The sequence below is a fragment of the Eptesicus fuscus genome, chromosome 13 (genome assembly GCF_027574615.1).
Source record: "Eptesicus fuscus isolate TK198812 chromosome 13, DD_ASM_mEF_20220401, whole genome shotgun sequence".
Classification (NCBI taxonomy): Eukaryota; Metazoa; Chordata; class Mammalia; order Chiroptera; family Vespertilionidae; genus Eptesicus; species Eptesicus fuscus.
This window is the reverse complement of record NC_072485.1, coordinates 58,932,055-58,955,002: the sequence shown is the minus strand read 5'-3', so window position 1 is coordinate 58,955,002 and position 22,948 is coordinate 58,932,055. Positions and strand designations below refer to the sequence as shown.

Genomic DNA, 22,948 nt, shown 5'->3' with positions numbered 1-22,948 from the left:
ACAAAGGAGTGACATTGTTAAAATATTTAGTTATTCATTCAAAAGGCACATTTTTCCAAAAGATCTAAACCATAAGAAGAAAAAAATCATTAGAATTCAACAAATGTCCTTACAAATTCCTGTACTATGACACTTTCTAGATATTTGGTTTAAAAAGTTAGCTGTGTTAGCTTTGAAGAAGTTTTGGTCATAAGTAAGTGAAGAAAATGGAGACCCAAGGGCCTGGGAGGTAAAATTTTAGCCTAGTTCTTTATAGCTACTGCATAACAAGAAGGTTATATCAGAAGAATTTAAAAATGAGACTCAATTGTTCCACATCCTCTATTCTATATTAAAATACTCATGGTTCAAATTGGTGATTAGGAGATAATCTCCTCCCTTTACAAAGTTGCTAAACATATGCAGTATATTATTGCAAAATTAATCTATGAGTGCAATCACCTTACTTGCTTATTTTTCTAAATAAAATTGTTGCTAAGGTGCAATCACAAAAACAGAAAGCTCTTTATAGCAGACAGAATACTTTCTAAAAGAAAACTTATTTTATAAATTGCAGGGTTATAAAGAGAACTGCATAGACAAACATAAGAAATGTCAGGTAAATAACAATATGAATTAAATGTTAAAAGGCATCATTTTTTAATTATACAATATATATTTTTTACATATAATTAATATTTATATTATTTAATAAAATGTACTATATATGAAAATTTTAATATACACAATCACATGCATTGCATATATTTAACATATATAAATAATTTATAAACAATGTGTCTAATGTATATATACTATACAATACATGTTAATATATACAATATGTAAGTGAACTAAAGGAAAGAGATATTTACTTTCCCAAATCTTGTAAAGTTAATTTAAAAATGAGAAAAGAGAGTGAAATTTCACCAACTATAACTATAACAGCAGAAAAGTAATTCTGAATTACATAAGCAATTCCTTCATATTATATTTGTCTTTCCAAGTACCAATTCCCTATTGCCCATGCATGACTCACATGAAGACTATTGAAAGGCAAAGGTAGACATGGAATGGGAGTTGTGGTTTATCCTGAGCATACACAATTGTAACACAATGAGAGATTGATATAAAATAAATAGATGAGGTAAAAAGAGATAAAGAAAATCTTTTGTAAATAGTGGTGATGGTAGCACAACTATGAACTTCAAGTGTTTTTTTTTTTTATGGTATGCAAAATATGTTTCAATGAATCCATGCATGGTGGGGGTGGGTGGGACGCGGGGAGTCCCTCAGCCTAGCCTCTGCCCTCTTGCAATCCAGGACCCCTTGGGGGATGTTGGATAGCCAGTTTCAGCCCCATCCTCACAAGCCTGATCCCCACAGGCCTGATTCAGACAGGAGGGAACCCAGTCTGATCCTGTGTGTTAAGCGTCTGTTCCTTGGTGGTCAGTGTGCAGTATAGCGACTGGTCTACCGGTCATTCAGTTACTTAGGCTTTTATATATATAGATATGTAGATAAAGCTGTTATAAAGATGGACTGTCACCCACCCTTGCATTGTCTGTATATAAACTGACTTCATGGTTAACTCAGTTTATGTAAAGAGCTCCAGAACTCTGATTTAAGATTTCTAGAATGAAAAACATCAATAACTACTTCCATTGGCTTTATAGCTTCATTAATTCAGAGTTAATACATGTCATCTCTATTGGTGCTTGAAAGCATGTTTATTTATGGTGTTATGGAACAAATATACCAGTAAGGAGGAAAATAAAGCCAGGAACTCACAGAGCCTGAACCTTGAGTCAATTTACTGTAGCAACAAAAACAAGGAAAAAATTGAGTTCCAATGGGAATATCCAGCATTCGTAAATTCTATAACCATCTTACATGAACAGCACCTGAAATTGTATTAATAAATCAAGGGAAGCAATGTACATGCCCTGGCTTTGTCTGCTAAAACCAAAGTCGTGATGGTTCATGGATATACACATACCCGGTCAAGAGCTGCTTTCTCCAGTGCATTTCTGGCCACAGCTAATTTTTGTTCCAGATCAGTAAGCTGTTGGGCCTGCAAAATGAAAGAAAGGCTAGTACTTACAGCAAATTTTATAATTTCTCCTTCACTTTGAGCATTTGTCATTCACTGCCATACAATTTTAAATAATTATCTTTGAAAATTCATTTGGCTAAGTTGAGAAAATGTATTCTACATGAATATCCACTAAATTGGAAAAGTTTTACCTCAAGTCTCTGAAGATAACTTGTGATATAAATCCAACAGTATACTTCTAGTTGATATAAACTGAATTATGTCCCCCAAAATTCATATGTTAAAGGTCTAACTCTCAGCCATGTGATTATATTAGGAGACAGGGCCTCTAGGGAGGTTAAAAAAAAAAAAGTGGGCCCCTAATCCTAAAGAACTGGTGTCCTTATAAGGAAGAGACACCAGAGATAGCTCTCTTTCTCCATGCTGATTCAGAATAAAGGACATATAGGACACAATGGGAAGACACCTGCTACAAGTCAGGAAGAGCTCTCAGAAGAAACTGAATCTGTCTGCACTTTGATCTCAGACACCTAGCCCCCAGAACTGAGAAAATAAATTTCTGTTGTGTAAGCCACCCATTCAGTAGTATTTTGTTATGGCAGCCTGAGAAGACTAATACAACAGTATCCACTCTTTTTATTATTGAGTTTTAGTCCAATACACTTCTCTATCCCACCATATCTCTGTACCTTTTCAAATCCATAACAGTCCTATTGAAAGAAAAGAGCAACAGCCTCAGACTTAAGCAGATGTGTTTTAAAATCCTGCCTCTACCAATTTCTAGCTATACAGGGTGGGGCAAAAGTAGGTTTTCAGTAGTTTGTGTGGAAGTTAATACAATCTATAATAATAAAAGCATAATATGCTAATTAGACTGGATGTTCTTTTGGACATCCTTCCGGACCACCTTCTGGATGAAGCCGTGCCGGCGGGAGGACGGGGGGAGGAGGGGGAGCGGGGTGGGGTGGGGCGGGGGAAGGCAGAGGAGGCAGAGGTGGCAGAGTTCCCCAGCCACCGCGGTGGGTGGGGGCAGAGTCAGAGGCGCCTGCTTTGGCAGCGGGCACCCTGCCCCTTTCACGAATTTCGTGCATTGGACCTCTAGTAATAAAAAATAATAATAATACAAAAAGAAATGATGTGCTTCACGTACTTATAAGGCTCACAAAGGACCTGCCAAAGAGCCTGCCTCCCCTCATGGCTCAGAACCTCTCTTTACCATTAGACTTTGCCTCTTACATTTAGCCAATGAAAATAATCCAGAGTGGAAAGGAACGAAGGATATTTCTGATGCTCTTGTGAGGCAAGGGGATTGAGTTTGCCAGGGAGAAGTCAGCAGCAGGAGGCTCATCCTTTCTTCAGTTACCAGTTCATCACAACACTGGGTGCGATAATGCCGTGGGCTTACAGCAAGGCTATAGCCAGCTATCAAAGTGCCCATTTGTCTGTTGCTCATCTCTCCTCTCCCTCACAGTCTGGGAAGCAGAACCCTGAGGTTCTGTCCTTGTTTAAAGTTTTTTGCCCTATGGTGACCACCTAGGAGGAAGGAGATGGTGAGGATACTTTCTTGATTATAAAAACCTATATCCATTTTTTGTATCTATGTTTAGTTTTTGTTTCCTAAATTGATCTGTGTTATTCTCCATACTTTACTCTTACAGGACATAATTTTCTGGTCAACACTTGTCCTTAAACAGCTACTTGATACTTATACATAAAATACATCACATGTGCACTTATAAATGCATACACTAATGCCTAAAAATAAACCCATTCTGAATTTTAAAGAGACAAAGAGAGGAGAGGGAGAGAGCACTTCCAATAGGGGGACACCTAAAAGTGGGTGAATCCCATAAGCTCTGAGCCCTCTGTTCTGAACCCCACTCATACCCCCCTTTAGGATCATGGGCCTCAGTCCCAGATTCTCAGATCCTCATCCCCAGGCTCAGACCATTCTGCCTACCCTGAGTCACTGCTGCCTCCAGCCCATCTACATTCTCAACCATCAACCACAGGACTCACATTGTGACAGTCTCTGGCAGCAGCAGCGCATACCTACCTAAGCCACCTTCTGTCCATGTGTCTGAGCCCCAAATAAGGAAGGGGATGAATGGCCCTTATATCTCTCTCCAGCTCCTTGGCTTAGGGCAGGAGTTAAGGACAGTTGAGATGGGCAGTGGGTGGGCTTCAGTAGAGCAGTGGTTGTGGGCAAGTTCGTCTTAGATCTCAGGGGAAGGGGTAAGCCCATCTACACCAGCCTCAGTACCACTTGCCATTCCTGGGCAACAGTTGCTAGGGAACTTCATGCAGTCCAGAGGGGGTCTGCATAGGTACAAGCCCTCCTGGCCCCATCCTTCTCCCTCCTTGTGTGGGTTTCAGCCCAAATCCTGTCATCCAGATTAGGCGAGTCCTACTAAAGAATGACTTAAGGATGTACAGTAATATAGTAACCAGTGAACTTGTATCAAGACAGATAGAATGAATTCCAATGGAAGCAATAAATGTGCTTTTGAAAGCTATATTACCATCACTTCCAAGATTTCAAGTACAGTAGGTCCTTGGGTTACATCAAAGATCTGTTCCTATGGCGCGATGTAACACGATTTTCGCCGTAAGTTGGAATCCACCTACATAAGCACCTACATCACTCACATGGAGCATGTACACAGCAGTAATGAAGTGAAACAGTAAAAAAAAAAAAAATGTAAAAGAAAGACAACAATTCATGACCTTTACTTGTGGCAAGTAAATAATAAAAAAACATAAAGCACATATGTACATACGTCGAAATGATGGAACTTTTTTTTTTTATAAATAAATGGGAGATGGCGATGTAACCACGAAACAACATACGTCGAGTCTGACTTAACCCGAGGGCTGTCTGTATTTATCAATTCTAATTATTCATTGAATGCGGTAAAATATAGCCAAGAGATCTTAGGAGACAGAAGGTTAAAAAAATAAAGAAAGAAAAACAATGACAGGTGTTGCATATTTTGACCCAAATCATTATACTGTGGTCCTAGTTTTCAACTAATTAGGTACTGGGTTAATTCATGTGCAATAGTTACAAAACTATATAAAACAAGAACAGTTCTATGGTTATTAAACCATCAGAAGACCTGTGAAAGACAGGGTACTTTACCAGAGTGAATTTTATTTAAAGCTTATCTGGTTTTTCAATTTAACTCCTGTGAAGAAAAGAATTGGGTTACTTAGAAGCTTATCATGTTTCTAGAGTAGCTTTCATTCACATTCAATCATTGAATAAATATATATTCAGTGATTAATTTTTCTGAGACTAGGTAACATTATCTGTATAATAGGTTGACAATATACAATGAATAGAAATCATGTAAAGTGAAAAACACAGTATGAGATTTTAACTGATAATTTAAAGGTGTGTTTAAGCTGGAACAGAGAACTAGAAAGTGGCTCCTCAGTGTGGAATGAGATGTCACAGTATCTTCTGATTAAAGTAACACCAAAAAGCAAATTTAATTTTCATAGATGTACATTTTATCATCTGCACTCTATCACATGTTTAGAAGCTAAAGTTCATATCATAATTCTTAATTTACTTTTGGGGGGAAATATGGAGCTAGAAAGCTTCAAGTTTTTATAGCCCACAAAACACTGGGCCTGGTTTAGATCACCATCCAATCTATTGTTTCTGGAGATGTTGATGGCTATTTGTCTCAAAAATCTACCTTAATTTGAGCTAGACTACAAAGGATGACAGTGCTGTATTTAATGCAAAAACTTTTAATTTTATTTATTTATTTATTTATTTTTTTTTGTAAATCCTCACCCAAGGATATTTTTCCCATTGATTTTTAGAGAGTGGAAGGGGAGATTAGAGACAGAGAGAAACATGTATGTGACAGAGACACAGCAATTGCTTGCCTCCCACACACTCTCTGATTGGCACTGGGGATCAAGCCTGCAACTAATGTATGTGCCCTTGACCACAATTGAACCCGTGACCTTTCAATCCATGAGTGGACACTAACTACTAAGCAAAACTGGCTAGGGCTCTTTTTTAAAAATTTGTTTTAAGAAACAAGAATGTATATTCATGAAGCAACTAGACAGGACCTAATTTTATGCAATTAAATTTTATCTGAATTTCAATGAATCATTCTACAAAACTGGCTAAATCTAAAAGGTTCTAATTCATTATTCATACATTAGGCTTGTGAGTCAATATTTCTGAAAATGTATCCACACAATTTATTTTAATTCTTCCCTATCCCCTCCCCTCTAAGTAATAACATCCTACTATCCTTTTAATTTTTCTGGCGAATTTTCCTAAGGTTTACAGAATATGAAAATATTTATTCCTTACCTCTGTTAAAAAGGATTTAACACAATTTTAACACTAAACATATTAAAATCTTTAACATAAATAAAACAAATGAGGTCTATGGAAAACACATGTCTTGTGAGTTGTATGTGAAGGAGATGAGGGGCAGTGAGAACAAAGGGCGGTCATACAGTTTTATCTTTTGTCTTGGCTGAGCTGAACATTTGTCCCAAGACTTGTGGCAGCCAGGTATAAAAAGAAATGTTGTTGGCTTCCACATTCTATTATCAAAGTCAGTAAACATACCAGAGACACAGATGGTGCAGGGTTGCTGCAAGCAACGGTTCTAATAAAAAATTATAACAAACAGATTTTATAATTCAATTCAGAAAACCATTTTTTAGGAGCCAATACAATATAATCCAAAATCATGGTTCATTTTAAACCAAGTAAAACACCTAAGATACACTAATGTGTAAATGCACATGTGTTTCTCTGCCAAGACACAGGAAGGAGTATGAGCAGGTCACAAGATTCACCTTCCTCCTCGGGCATGTACAATCATTCTTTCTCACCTGCTCTAGAAGATTAATTGAAATACAAGTGAGGGATACACAACTTAGGCACCAAGATACAAGAGACTAGAACATTATTTTGTCACTATTGAGTCTTAATAATTAGCCTTACACATAACGAGTAATTGACATTTAAAAAATTAAACACCTCACTATATGGGGCTACATTGAGAAGATATAAGGACCCAGCACGGTCTATTGCAATCTTACTAAAGTCTCAGCTATTTCATCTTCTGATAAAACAGGAAAAAGAAGCACCACAGGTATCAGCATAACAATGTCTAGCCAGACTCTTTTCCAGCATGGCCATCTGCTTAGAAAGCTTAGACTGGAAATTGTCCCACCTCAGGCCAGATTAGGAAAATATGTATACAGACTCTAAGTAGGAAATTCAGAACAGAGCCTTCCCTCCAAGTGTTTTGGCCACTGCTGAGTTATAATAAACAAACTTAAAACACTGTTGTGACTCGTTTACTGGGGACAGGTCAGTAGAGAACTAAAAGTTGAGTCTGTAAGTGTCCTGGATATAACAACTGACATTACAATAAGCTTTAGGTAACATCAGCAAAACAAGGCCAGAAGTTGTTAGAGGTTTTATACCATAGCCTTTCTACTTTATAATTAATAATATGGTTCTTACTCTATGTTTTGGAACAAATAAGAACATACAGCTGTGTTCCAGCCAATAATGCAAAAATATAGATGGTGAGTTATGAGATGTTCCAGTGGGGTGTGGGGAGAATACATTAGAAACTCTACATTTTAGTTTCAGATTTCAACATTATAAAATACTAGTAGATGAGTAGGTGGTATTATAAAATACTTTGTAGTCTTTATTCAAAAATAACCCATGGTTGTTCTAATGTGAAAACATATTAGAAGTTATATTTACATATTTTCTAAAACTCATCATTGCTTTTCTTCCATTTTGTTTGATAATATACAGAGTATGACAGTAAAATAGTACTGTGATAATAATTATAACAATAATATAAATTTGGGTATATATAACTATATTTGGTACCCCTTTAAAATGAGGAAACTGAGACATATATTTATTAAATATCTCACTCAAGGTGATGTCTGGGAAATAACAGACCCCAAATTCAAGACTAGGCAGTTTAGATCCACAGCTGGTCCTCTGAACCACTAAAGATATGAATGCATATAATTAATACTTAACAAATATTCATACATTGGATGACATGTTCAAAATTTATTGATGTTTTATGATTTAAAATATTTGGAGACTACTTAGAAGATGGAATATTTTATTTTGTAAGATTATTTATGTAATGAGATAACAAACTCATAAAAGATGTTCTCAAGTATTCAATAGGTTATACTTGGCAGTTTGTAAAAGGATAATGATAGGATTAAGTATTTTATGTAAATTCAATGCCTCTATTAGTATACATGAAGATCATATGTCGTGCTCAGGAGCATTAACCTAGAAGCTATTGATAAGACTCTAGAGATACAACACGGACCATCACACCACCACCATCACTTCTATAGTCCATTTTACCACAGAGGTAAGGAGGCAGAAAGTCAATAATTCCCACCTGCTTTTGCTCACTCTCATAAAAATATAAAATTGTAGTACCAAGATTATCTTTGGCCATCAGGTTTTTGAAGCAACACCTGCTCATTTCAATATCATTAACTTGGGAATTATACTGAGAGACTTGGAATTGAATGACTAATATATGTAGATGACCTAAATTTAGATCTCAAATTACATAGGAATAGCTTCGCATAACATCTGATTGTAACTGCTATTAAAAGTAAATTTCAATATATCAAAGTTAGAAAGTTCAATGAGCCTTTTTCATTGGGAAATAAGAGTAGACGTATGTAATTTTCCTCAAATTTAAATTTTTATAACTATCATATTGCCATCATGTGCATTTGCATATAGCACTTATAGCCATTTAAAGAAAATATATTGCAGATAATTTCTTATGTGCTTGATATTGATTCCCTTTCTCCTCTCCTAAACACCTAGACTTTGCAAGAAACTGCTTCATACCCTTTCTCAGCCATACATTTTAGGAGAGATCTCAGCAACCACTTCCAGAAACAGGGATGTAATTTCTTAAAACAATTACTGTATCATAACTCTCTAGTCAAATTTGGTTTAGGCATCTAATTAACATCAAAATAGAAAGCAAGGAAATATTTGCTGATAATTCCTGGAACGAAAGCTGTCTCTCTTCTTCATCTGAGTGAATAAAAACTATATTTTTTTTCGTTCTCTTGGTAATATAATATGAGGATGTTTAAGTCTAAGCTCTAATAGGCATTATTTCTAGAATAAAAGAGAACAACATGAGGTTCAAACTGTCCTATAGAAGAAAGCAAGAACATAGAAAATAGTAGCCTGGCTGGTGTGGCTCAGTGGTTGAATGTGATACATGAACCAAGAGGTAATCAGTTTAATTCCTGGTCGGGGCACATGCCCGGGTTGCGGGCTCCATCCCCAATAGAGGGCACACAGGAGGTAACCTATCAATGATGTTTCTCTCTCATCTATGTTTCTATCTCTCTATTCCTCTCCCTTCCTCATTCTAAAAATCAATAAAAAATATTGAAAAAAGAAAATAGCAAATAAATATATAACAGAATCTGGTGACTTTGAAAACTTCTTGATTAAGTCATATCTGAAATCAAACGAACATTGTAATTTCAGTTGCTATGAATACATATATTCACTTTTATTAAGAAAATTTTTGTGAAATGTTTATTTTTTTGTAATTTAAAAAGAAAAGATTCAATTGTCAATAATACTTTGATAGGTTTACATGGTGACAGATGTTTACTGGAGTTAGTGGCATGATCACATTGTGAGGTGCAGGACTGTCAAATCACTGTGCTGTGCACCTAAAATTAATATAACCAACATAAGTGTGAATAACAACTATACTTACATTTAAAATTTTTCTTAAATATTGGGTTTAAATTGAAAAAAATTAAAAAAAGATTCAAAACTTCTGCTTGTAGACATGACACAGTAACTGATATTGGACAAGTCCTCCTCCCATAAACAACTCTGAGCTAATTACGCCAGGTTGTGAAATCTGTATGGGAAACTCCCTTGGTGGGACCCATGACTACATCTGCTTTCACCCAGAGAACAGTTTCCTGACTGAGGTGCAAAGCGCTGTGTTCCAAGCAGATCACTGTAGTTGCTCTGAGCTATGGAGGCAGAGATGAGAATTGGGGTGAATTAAATGGCTGCAGTATACAGAGCAAGGCAGCTGAGAAGAGTAAGGTGAGCAGGGCCAAGGCTTCTAAAAGTCATTTTGAGGGGATGTTCTTGCAAGAATTGGGCTGCATATAAACAGGACAAGATATTACACAAGGCTAATCACAGAGCAACTGTTTTATGGCTCAGAGCAGAACAAAAACACTAGAGGTTGATCATTGTATAAAGCATGTTGGCGTTCTACAGGCGTCCATAAACCTTATTAACACCACAGGCATCTTTAGATTAACAGCCATGCACTAAAGGAGTGGCTGGCAAACTACAGCCCAAAGGCCAAATCTGACAAACTACCTATTGTTTTAAATAAAATTTTATTGGAACAGTTACCTTTAATGTATGTATGTATGCATGTACATACGTATTTAGGTATTATCTAGTTATTTTGTGAAACCATGCTGGATTTGAGTAGAATCCATAGAAACCATATAATTTGCAAAGACTAAGATATTTACTATGTGATCATTTACTAGTATAAAGTCTCTTTAAGCTTTCTTTAAGAGAGTCTAAAACAAAACCTAGGCACACTTTCAGAAGAGAACATGAGATATTTTAATCCAAGTGCATTACATAATGTCTCACTGGCCTTCCATACGGTTTATGGAATGAGGTATGTTCTTGTACACTTCAGAGTCTTCAACTGTACCAGTTCATTCTGCCTCAAATCATGAAAAATTTCCTGCTACCCTATTCCCATGGTCCATTCCTACACACCTTTTAGATTCCAGTTGAAATGCTAATTCTCATAGAGATCCATTTCTGAACTGCAAATAGAATTCCAGCCTTCTTGTTAAATTATCTTGTGAAATACTTTATTTTTTCTTTCTATTACTTTCTCCAGTTGTGATATTTAAAACAGAGAGTAATTGCTATGTTATGGACATGAACCAATGAAATCTGTCTGTGCCCTGAAAGTTGGAGCAGGGTCCTGGGAGTTCCCTGCTCCACAAGTGTCAGGCAGTCAAGCGGTCCCTAAGCAGCAGCATGTGGCAGCTGCTGGGCAGGTTTGCCACACTCCCAAAAGTTCATCCAGGAAAGAACCATGAGCCCAAATCCCTTTGGACACGGAGGCATAAGGAAGATCAGCCTGGTTTTGGCAGTCCATATCTCTGATATCACTAGAGGATACCAAACCAGGGATGACATAAGACAGATAACACCAGAGGTGGGTCTCTCTGCCATTGTGAATCCAACTCTAACTGGAACAAAATGGTTTTATAGCCTACTAGAGGCCCGATGCACAAAATTCGTGCTGGGCCCTGGCCCCGGCCCGACCCCCACCCGCCCGCCACCACAGCCAGAGGCCTCTGCTGCCTCTGCTGCAGCCTCCACCCACTGTGGATTTGTCCAGAAGGAAGGACTTTCCGGAAGGATGTCTGGTCTAATTAGCATATTATGCTTTTATTATTATAGATAGCTGTACCCAAAGGAGGTGGGGAGGTGTGAAATGGAAAGTGCCACACCTCACTGGCATTGGGAAGGCAGATAGAAAACTGTTTCATGGAGCCTTCTGTGAGATAAGGAAATGGAACGGTCTTGTAACAACAGCTTCTAACAAGACCTCCTACTCATCTATGTTCCATGGGGAATAACAGGGAGTTCCGCCAAGACTTGAGTTTAACCACAGTTTAACCTTACCTTTGTGACCTATGTGGAGATGTGCAAGGTTGTCAGGGTGTTATGGCAGAGCCACTGTGCCATCATTGAATGTTAGCCATTTACTACTGAATGGCAGCTAAGTAACAGGGAGAGATAAAGTGTTATAGGAAAAGGGCCAGGATGAAGGAAATGGTTATTTGCCAGTTAATATAGAAGTGCTTTAATATTTGAGCAATTTGCATGTCTGTATTAATGCATATGGCTAAATTCAATACCTGCTGATTACAACTGTAATCTATCCATTTATGTACTTGATTCTTAATGTCTCACAGACAATAGGCTTACTCGCAGTCTGATGGCTTTCATTTTGCTAACCATTGAATAGATAATTGTTAGAATAGTGCCAGGTACCTAGCAGATGAATAATAAAACTGACTGCATAAAGGAGGACATTTGATGCTGATGCCACACAGTGTGTACTAAGAAAACAGGTTTCTTATCTTGCTCCAGAGCAGTTGTTTTTTCCTCACTTGTGTCTGAAGAGCACTGTTTACCAAAACTCTCTATCTAGTGGAAAATTGAGGATTTTGAGTCCTCATTTTAACACTCCAAAGAATGCTCCTCTAGGAGCCCTTCCAGTCTGTCATGTAAATCTCTTTCCTGGCAGTTAATTGACATGACAGGCAGTGGCTGCACTTCCTTCCAGCAGGAATGAGAATTGATGGTTTATTAACATTACTGACAAGAGTGCTGAGGGATGGCGAATACAATCCAGCACAAAATTTTGTAGATGTCAGAATTAAGTCAGTGATAAATATTTTGAATAGGTACTTTTTTTTCTTTTTTGCTGTGTGAATGTGCTTGAATGTCATGATCCCGTCTATTTGTGCACATCTTGCTGCCATTTGAATGCTGGATGGAGCCACTTGTTTAATGTTGTCACTGCCAAAGCACAGCAGCTGCTCTGGATGCTTTTCCTGAACATCCCTTAAAAACTTTTTATTCCATGAAGTGAATTTTGTTGAAAACAGCGGGTATGGAAACATTTACATACCACTTTGTCCAATTTCTGACTACTCCAAATGTGTATTTTTTCCATTAAACTCATTTTAATGCATTTTTGTAGAGATTTTTAAAATATATTTCTGTAGCCAATTTCCCAAGAGACTTATTTTGTTATTTTCACTTGAATTTAAAAGTAGAATCAAAAGACATAGAATTTGGCAATAACAGAGTAGGAAAAACTCTAGGGAAAATTTGAAGTCCTAGAAATGTGAGGTTCACCCAGAGATGGGACAAAGAGCTTTGTAATCAATAAAAACCTAATAAAAACCGCAGACTCCTAGGTTCAGACAAACTTCTCCAGCAGAAAACATTTCATATTGTCAGAACATGTTGGTAAAGAAATTAAGCATATCTGTGTGGCTTTACTGAGACTGGACTCCTGGAATCTAGAGTTCTGTATCCTCTGGACTTTGCTCCATGTCCTTTTCCCCTTTACTTGATTTTGCTTTGTATCTCTTTGCTGTAATAAAATCATAGTCATGAATAACACTGAATGCTGAGTCCCATGAGTCTTCCTCAAAAATCATGCAATCCAGGGGTGGTCTTGGGGACTCCTATCATACCTTCCAACTGGTATTCCTTCTTCTACATTGTTCTCCCTCCAAAAACAAAACATAGCTATGTGACTATGCCCTCTTTAAATATTTTAATTAAAACATTTCAGTACCATCCATTACTATAGGACTAGAGTTCACAAACATTTTTTTTTTTTTCTATAAAGGGCCAGATAGTTTTGTGGGCCATATGGACTGCTTAGCTCTGTCCCCATAACACAAATGCAGGCATAGATGGTACATACAGAAATGAGAATGGATGTATTCCAATACTAGGGTTTTGTTGGTCTTTCCTTTTTTCTTTTTTTTTAAACAAATTGAGTTTCAAATGATTTTCACATACCCTAAAATATTCTTCTTCTTTAGATTAAAATAATAATAATAATTTTAAAAATTCAAATCCCAGTTCTAGCCTGCACATCATAAAAAACCAAGTCAGGTAACAGGTAGGACTTGGTTATTGTTTGCTGACCACTCTTCTAGAATAAAATCCAAAATCCTGACCATACCCTACTGGCCCCACATTATCTGAGTATTATCTGTCCTGCTAACTCCAGCTCTCCTTTATGCTGGGTCTTCCAGCCACAGGAAGCACTCAGGTCCTGAATCTCTGTTCCCACGCTGCACTCGGTGCTTGATATGCATATCCCTCTGCTTTACTCTTCCCCCCTGAAGCTCTCTGCTACTCAGACACCATCTGCTCTTTTATTTCATCTCAGTTGTCCCTTCCTCATCACTTTTCTCATCACACGTCTAAGTATATCATTGACAGTACTACCTCTCTGAATATTATGTAGAGATTTATCTCAGTACATCTCATTTTTTAAATTCACTTGTTTAACTATTTACTTAATACCTCTTTTTTCTAGGTCATTTGCTACATAAGGACATGTATAGCATGTATTAGTGTACACCTTTGTATTCCCAATACCTTGGAAAGTATTTGGCACATAATTTACTCTCAATATGCATGTGTTGAATAAACTCATAAGTATTTACTATGTGTCTAATGCTGGCCTGTAAGTGAGGAGTTTATAGACACTACTGAGGTGAAAAAATATACAGTTTAAATGTAGTACAGTCAGCACTAAAACAGAGATACACATAGGTTTCTCACAAAGCAAAGAAGAATGTTTCTAGAGTCAAGAGTGAAAAGAGAGGAGATATTGCTAATGAGTATGGACCTTAATTGCATTTTGGAGATGAAGTAAGGGTTGATGGGATAGGTAGCTAGGGAAGAACTTGGAAAAAATATTAGAACTAGAGGAGAACAGAGACATAAAAAGACACTGTCAATATAATGTAGAAAGAGAGGATGGTCTCATACCTCAACTTAGGGAATCAGGAAAGGTTTCTGGGAAGACAAGCACCAAAACTCTAGTTTTAAAATTGCGTAATAATTGGGCAAGTTTTATAGAATAGCCGTGCAAGGAGCTCAGTGACATTTTCTTCAGTGAAACAATCATTTAGTTGGCTAAAATTATTTCTTTTTAAGTCATTAAAAGTCACTGGAAATTGTCCTAAGGGCATACAGAACAGGAATAAATATTCATTAGAAAAACCTACTAAATCTTGATAAGAATAGTAACCACTCCCTCCTAATCCTACCCAGTTCTGTGTGATGGAAACTTTACTCTGAGTGTTCTACCTGAGGATAGTGAAGCCAAGCAGGTAGGGTTCCTTCTCTCCTAAGCTCCCAGTCCATGGCTATGGTTTCACCCAATCAGGGACAGGCAAACAGTGTTTCTCATTTCACGTAGGGCTGTTGGTGAAGGTTCTGTTCTGTGTATGACAAGGCAAGGATTTTAAGGACTGATCACCCCCTCCCCCAACCTTCTACTCCAGTTACCCATAAGGTGGAGGTTATAAGGAAGGTCAAGCTAAGAAGACCAGTTGCTAACTTCCCAGGCATGCTGACTTAGAGAGCCGGGGCATCATTTTGGAAGAAATCTTCGGTCCTCCTCACTGCCAGCCCAGGTATAATGGAATACAGGTTATGCCCAAGGGCAGAGGCAGGCCTTAAGGATGATAAGCTCTGCAGGCAATTAAAACATTATTAAGAATTAATCAAGTGAAGAAAGGCTGGACAGACTCATTAGTGGAAGAAAACATAGATATAAGAAATGGAAAACTACAAGAAATGCAAGTCTTCAATGGTTCAGTGTTCAATACTGATGAGACTGAAGGGATGAGCCTTGCAAACCATACTAAGGAGGTTAGATACGGTCCTGTAGGAAATGGATAGGTAATGATGGATTTAGAAGTGGAATAATGGGCAAATTCAAAACTTAAACAGACAACCCTTCTTTTGACAGGGTGGAAGATAGCTTGGAGAAGGAATGACTGAAGTCAGGGAGCCCTGCCAATAATTCAGAAACAGAGAGCCTGAACTGACACAGACAATGTGAAGATGTAGAACAATATTTAGAAGGATTATTTTACAATCACTTTTCTGTGTGGTTATAAATAAATGTGCAGTCATGTTGGCAACATTTCTCCGCCTCTTATTGTAGGCTTTTTGAGTTCCAGAATTAGATAAGTAAGATCACCTGCCTCATTGCTTTTAGGTTTTCCTATTATGAAAACAGCATGGAGGAGTGGAGAAAGACGCAGAAAGGATGTGTTTTGACATCCAATTATATCGCTAATCTCTGGAAATGGCAACTAGGAGTCTATTTAGGGAAATGTGTTTCTTGCCAGTGGCATCTGGAAATTAATACTACAATGTGGTTTCCAGCTTGCAAAGAACATAAGATTTCAACTGCACAGATTTAAAGAGAATTGACACTCATTGCTTTCTACAGCAGAGTAGTAAAAATCAAAACTTTGCATAAATATAGATATGAGCATAATAGGCACTAATGGTGGGTCTATCCATAATAATCTCCATTGGTTTGGAGTGGGGAGAGGAGATGGACTGCAAAGGGGCCACATTAACTTTTTCAAATTATAGCAATGATAATGTCTGATCATGTTGACAGTTACACAGTATAAATATGTGTGTATATAAAGATTAAATGATAAATTCTACTGAATGAAAATTATACCTCAATACAACTGATGTTTAAATGAATTAATGGATGAATGGATGGTTGAATAAATAAATAAATTAATTAAATTTTTTCTTAAATGATGGTGCTTTGAAACATTGGACATTAGGCAATACACAAAATCTCCACCTATCTGAAACAACCTTAACCTCCCTATAGAAAGTGTTACATTTGAATTATTTATTGCTATATAAACTGCATCTAACACAGTGTGACACATGGAAGTTGTTTGAGGAACATCTGTTTAATGCATTAATTTCTGCTTAACCCTAGCCTATTAGCTCTAACTGAAGGCTAGTTTTTCTTTTTTATGTTTGTGCAACTAGAGTTTGTGCTTAATATACTTTTCTCTCAACAGAGAAACTAACCAGGTAAAACTTTGAAATCAGAAATGATATAATCTGAAAAATTATAAATGAAAATCCTATCACTGTTTTGCAAAATCCTTATTAGCATTAAGAAGTGTAAAACACAACTATGGTATGAGAGAAGCTTGGTAGAGTTATGAAATATAATGCATTGAGAGCCAACACCTCAGGGTGCCACAGCACCTTTATATATGAATGCTGGGAAGAAATTGACTTCCCACATTTTCCTTGAGATAATGAGAGGATACGTGGGCCCAGTGAAATATACCCTGTGGATTCCACTTATGTCCCTCTTATCTAAATACAACAGTTCCTCTCAATCCTCTCTCAGGCTTGCCTGTGAGCAACATGAAAATGGGGGATGAGTTTAGCCTTTTATTTCTGTCTGCATGTATTTCAAAAATACATGAAGGCAACCAGCATTTGCCAAGAGCCTACTAGGTGGCTGATTCACACCCCCTAGCTGTACACACACCATTTCTATACTGTAGTGATGATTTATATTTTGCAGTTGTGAAAATAGCTCAGAGAGGTTATGCAATTCAGCTAAGAGTAGGAAGAGCCTGGATTTTACCTAAGTTTATTTTAGAGCTCAAAACACTTGGTTATCAATATTATGATCAAAAGAATGTAATTTAAAAACATTTTGGAATAGTAATAGCTAATATTTGTGCAATCAATATGTGTCAGATACTATTACTAGTTGATGATTTATTTGTATCAGCTCATTAGATTCTCAAAATAACTGTATGATGTAGAAGCTCACAGTATTCTCATTTTATAGATGAGAAAAAAGAGACATGTTTACTCATCTCCAAATCTAAAATGAAATTGACAGAGGTCAGTATCCAGAGTGTCTGATATTAAATGCTGCAAAATCCTGCCCCTTATATGGGTTGGAGATGAAGATGGTGAGTCCAGTTCTGAATAAAACACAGGCTCAATAAATGCCCCAAATAAGTAAGACAAATCCAAAAGCTCCCCCACCCTTTTTTTTTTTTTTTTTTAACTCAGAATATTCCATTCTGCCGCTTCTTTTACAGCCTGGGAGATGACTTTAAATGAGAAAAGTTTTATACTCCATTAAATAGCAATTCACTTTCCATTCTCATTAAATTACTTATTAAAATGAAATATGAAAATATTAGATTGTGATGTATTTTGGGAGGATTTATTTTCTGAGTATAATATCTCTATATCATCAGCCTCCTTTCCTCTGACATTTTGTCCTTTATTTACCTTAAAGTCAAAAGATGTAAAAAACAAACAGAACCAGAACCTGTGAGCCTCCTGATCAGTCAGAAGTACCTGCATGGTATTAAATTGTTGCTGGTATCTGCCTCACTGGCTGGAAACACAAGCCATGCAGGCCCAATGGGAGGAGAAGAACAAATCAGAGAGATAAGCTGATCTCCATATACAAGGCAGCAGGAGCTTGAACCTTCCCTTACCAACAAAGAGAAGCATTATTTATAAAAATACTAGAGGCCCAGTGCACAAAATTCATGCATTGGAGGGTTGTCCCCCAGCCCAGCCTGCACCCTCTCTAATCTGGGACCCCTCGGGGGATATTCCTCTTATCTATACACAACATCCCTCTCATAATCTGGAACTGCTGGCTCCTAACAACTCACCTGCCTACTTGCTTGATTGCCCCTAACCACTTTTGCCTGCCAGCCTGATCGCCCCCTAACTGCTCCCCTGCTGGCCTGATTGACACCTAGCCACTCCCCTGCCGACATGATTGACACCTAACTGCTCCTGTGCTGGCCCGATCACCCCCAACTGCCTTCCCCTGCCAGCCTGGTTGCCCCCAACTGCCTTCCCTTGCTGGCCGGCCATCTTGTGACAATGCGGGGCGGCCATCTTGTGACAATATAGGGTGGCCATCTTGTGACACAAGGGTGTGAGAGTCAATTTGCATATTACCTCTTTATTATATAGGATTGATACTTTTCTCTAAAAATTATTAACACCATTAATACTCCTCATGATCTGACACATCCCATCTTCCCAATTTCTCCTCTTCCTTTCCTCCACATGCACCATATATCCTAGCACATTTTATGATGATTATTAAATAGTAATGCATGTCCAAACTGCCCTACATATGACTATACTGTGTTTTCAATAAAGACAGCATTTCTCACTTGCTCATTGACTCTTTCCTTCCTTTTTACAGATATTTACTGAGTACCTAGCAAGTCTATGTAGTCTTTGTCGCAATACCTTCAGTATCTAAACACTATATCACTCTTCCATGAAGCTTGTCCCAAGGTTTATTGATCTTTGAGCCTCCCCTCAACTGATCATTGCCACAAGAGTAGTAGGTGAAGTGATTATAAAACACTTGTCATGTTGTATTCAAAGTAATTGTAAACTAGCCTGTCTCCCTTATTGGACTGAGGGCAGAGCAATGTGTCATCCAACTTTGTCTTTTTTATGTGTGCTGAAAAATGTCAGCTGTGATGGGGGGTGAGTAGGAATGGGGAGAGATGGATATTAAATACCTTCTTTCGGAGGTCCATAGGCAAATGAGATACTAATAAGTTAAGTGAAAGAGAACTCAGATCAACTGATTTCAAATTCTGGTTCTTTCTACTACACCATGTCTATAGAATTTTTTAAAATGTTTTTTATTTATTTGAGAGAGAGGGAAAGAGAGAGAGAAAGAGAAACATCAATTTGTTGTTCCATCCATTTGTGCATTCATTCATTCGTTGATTCTTACCAGGATTAGAACCCTCAACCTTGGCATATTAGGACAATGCTGTATCCAACTGAGCTACCTGGAAAGATCTATCAATTTTTAAAATTAAGAAAGAAAAAAAAACACACAAAAACTTTTCACAGCAGATATATTAAATGCCTAGAACCTTACAATTTAAAGTGTGGCCCACAGACCTTCACAGTTAGCACTCTCTAGGGGCTCAATTAAAATGCAGAATCTCAAGACCCACCCAAGACATACTGAGTCAGAACATCCTTTTAAAATCCTACACATGTGATCCTACACATGTTATAATTTATGAAACACCAATGAGAACATCCTCATTTAGTAAAGCCTGGTATTGTTTTTAAAAGAGCTAGAATTGTACAATCCCAAAGACTGTGCTTGATTGCTACTGGACTTTTACAGACTAATGTAATGTTAAAACCCAAGCAGCATGCAAATAATAGAGCTCAAGTAAGTAAAAATGGAATTTTGACATCACCATTTATTAGCAATGTATCTGAAAGTAAAAATAAGTTGAATATATTCAGAAAGGGGGCATGATGGAATAATTAGTTAGTATATTCTTTCTGTTCAATCTGAAACAAAAAGAAATCCAGATAGCTATATTTAATACTCCTTTAGAATTTTTTACAGATTTTAATGAATTAATTTTCTGTATACCAGCATATCAAATTTGACCAAGATAGAACCAAGAATAAAATCAAATTAGTGGGACTCTTTTCCCCTCCCCACGTGGGAGTCTGTACTTATTTCTCAATAAATTTCCACCTGTTACTATAAAAAAATCAAATTAGTATAGGAAAGGCTTCTTATATGTCTAATTAAGACTACAGACAATTTCTATCTATTATTACCATAAACAATATGTTAAAGGCAGTTGAAAAGAGAATATAATCTTTCATATCTCTGTATCCAGATAATGGTCAATGGCAATTATGTGAAGAAACTGCATTTAGCTCTTGGTCGCTATATCAAGTTATTCTCTTTAATAAAAATGTTGTGTAAAAATTTTATAAATATGCATATCTCAATAATTTCATTTCTAAAAAGCCATTATGCTCTTAGTCCTTATCATATAAATACTAAAAAAAACTTGAGCTGTTTTCTCTCTAGAATGTTCTCAATTTTTCATTCATTTATAAGTGAATAAAACAAATATATTTGCCTGAAATGAAGGGGATGAACTGCTTTGCCCCTGGCTTATGAGGTGGCTCTATAACGTAAGGGAGAAAAAAGGGCCAGGAATGCAGTTTTACACATCCCTCAGACTATAATGTCTGAAGGTCTGAGTCAACAGGATGTGATGCATTTTTTGAATGGCACCAAGAAAACAATTGTTTAGATTGAAAAAAAGTGACCTGTTATGACCTTGAGAAATACATTTTTCTCTGGAAAAAAAATCAATTCTTGGATAATGGAATGTGTATAAAATATTCTGCAAAATTAATTGCATATTAATCTCTTTTGATCTGTTGCATGACTTTGAAGTATGTGTATTTATCTTATTCATAGTTTTCTGACAGAGGATTTGATACTCAACTAGGCTAAGTGACTCCTTTAGCTCAGTTTCCAGGTTAAGTGAAAGAGTTAATAAAGAACCCTCACTTTGCCTGACTGGTGTGGCTCAGTGGTTGAGGGTTGATTCATGATTCAATTTCTGGTCAGGGCACATGCCCGGTTTTGGGCTCGATCCCCAATAAAGGTTGTACAGGAGGCAGATGATCAATCATTTTCTTTCATCATTGATGTTTCTATCTCTCTTCCTCTCCCTTTCTCTCTGAAATCAATAAAAAGAACCCTGATCTATTGATTGCAACTCTATATTCTTCTTACCACCTCAATGTACACTTACTAAGGAAGAAAAACTGGACAAAATATTTACTAGATGATGCTCAGGTCTGATATAAGTAAGTACCTTTATCTATAGATGAGTCAAAATTCTAAACTAGCCTTTTTTAGAAGTGCTTTGTTTTGTTTCACTTGCAGCAAATGCATGTCTAGGCTCCATAGTAGGTGTTTCTTAACTGTGCTCTGTGGCTTATCTGACTTGTTGCAAGAAGCACTGATTAAGCAAAAAGATTTTTCTCTAAACATGTTCATAGAGTTCCCACACATCACCTATCATATCCTATATGGAGTTTTCCAGCCTCAGAGAATGATCAGATTTCTATTTCTATAGACAGAGTAGCAATGGTTGGGGGCAGGATGGGAAGATACGCTCATTATGACTTTGACAAAAGAGATTACACAATAGGGAAGAAAACAGAAAATTGTGTGTTGGTGACTAAATTTTGGCTTCTGGCTAAGTAGCATGAGTTTAGAGTACTGAAATGTTTTTGTTACCTATTCAAATATTATACCCCACTTCACCTCTCCAGTTTACTTCACCATTAACAATAAATTGAGTTCCATCCTTGGATTAAAACCACAATGATCCTGGGAGTTAACATTAATTACATCATAGACTCAAATTTTCTTTCTGGAGGGGCCTTAGAAGAGTGGACACAAAGAATAGAAAAGGCAGATAGAGTCAAAGCATAAAGAAGGAACCCCAAAAGGAAGACTATGGGGAAGCTCACTTTAGAAATATGAGCCTGGCATGTAAAAAAATCAACCACAATTGGCAGTGAGAATCCGATTTGCAAATGTTCAGAATTTTGTAAGAAGGAAAGACCTACAATGGAATGCTGCAACACCTTAATCACTGAATATCTACAATCGGGGCAATGCTGTCAGGGAGATTAGTCAATATCATGCTAGAGATTGGAATCAAACGTGTTACAGGACCCTTCTAATGTGAAGGTTCTATGTTGTTGAAAATTTATGTAATATCTTTATTGTACTTGTTTCTTAAATGGGCTTTGTTCAGTTTAAACAATAATGGTAGGTAGAGACTAAGATACCTGAAATTTTTCTATAAGAGACACATTAGGGACAGTAATTGAAGTGGTAGTGTTGTCTCCAGGGTGTAGTTATTAGGGATCCTGCTCTTGCTTTCACAAGCTGTACATTTCTATTTGCAAACTATAGAGAAATCTTTTTTTTTTTTGTTTTGTTTTCATAGAAAAAATACTCTTTATTTATTTTTTAAAAGTATTTTGTGTCTTTTCTTTTTTTAAGTTTCTATATCATATGTTTAATTTCAGATGATGTTTCATAAGTTTTAACATACAGTTTGGATATAAGTAATTTTTTCTTTATTGATTAAGGTATTACATATGTGTCCTTACCCCCGATTGCCCCCTCAACCCCCCTCAACTCATGCCCTCACCCCCCTGGTGTCTGTGTCCATTGGTTAGGCTTATATGCATGCATACAAGTCCTTTGGTTGATCTCTCCCCCTTACTCCCACCCTGGAGAAATCTAATTTTTTTTATAATTCTCTAAATTTGTCTGT

The 22,948-nt window shown here is 36.9% G+C and overlaps 1 protein-coding gene across 1 annotated transcript in view; it reads right to left on the bottom strand.

Annotated features, from left to right (window-relative positions):
• LUZP2 (leucine zipper protein 2) overlaps positions 1-22,948 on the bottom strand; it is a 147,100-nt gene that overhangs the window by 27,684 nt on the left and 96,468 nt on the right. The window contains exon 5 of the mRNA XM_054725292.1: positions 1,979-2,053. Within this exon, the coding sequence (XP_054581267.1) occupies positions 1,979-2,053 (75 nt within the window). The remainder of the gene's footprint in view (positions 1-1,978; positions 2,054-22,948) is intronic.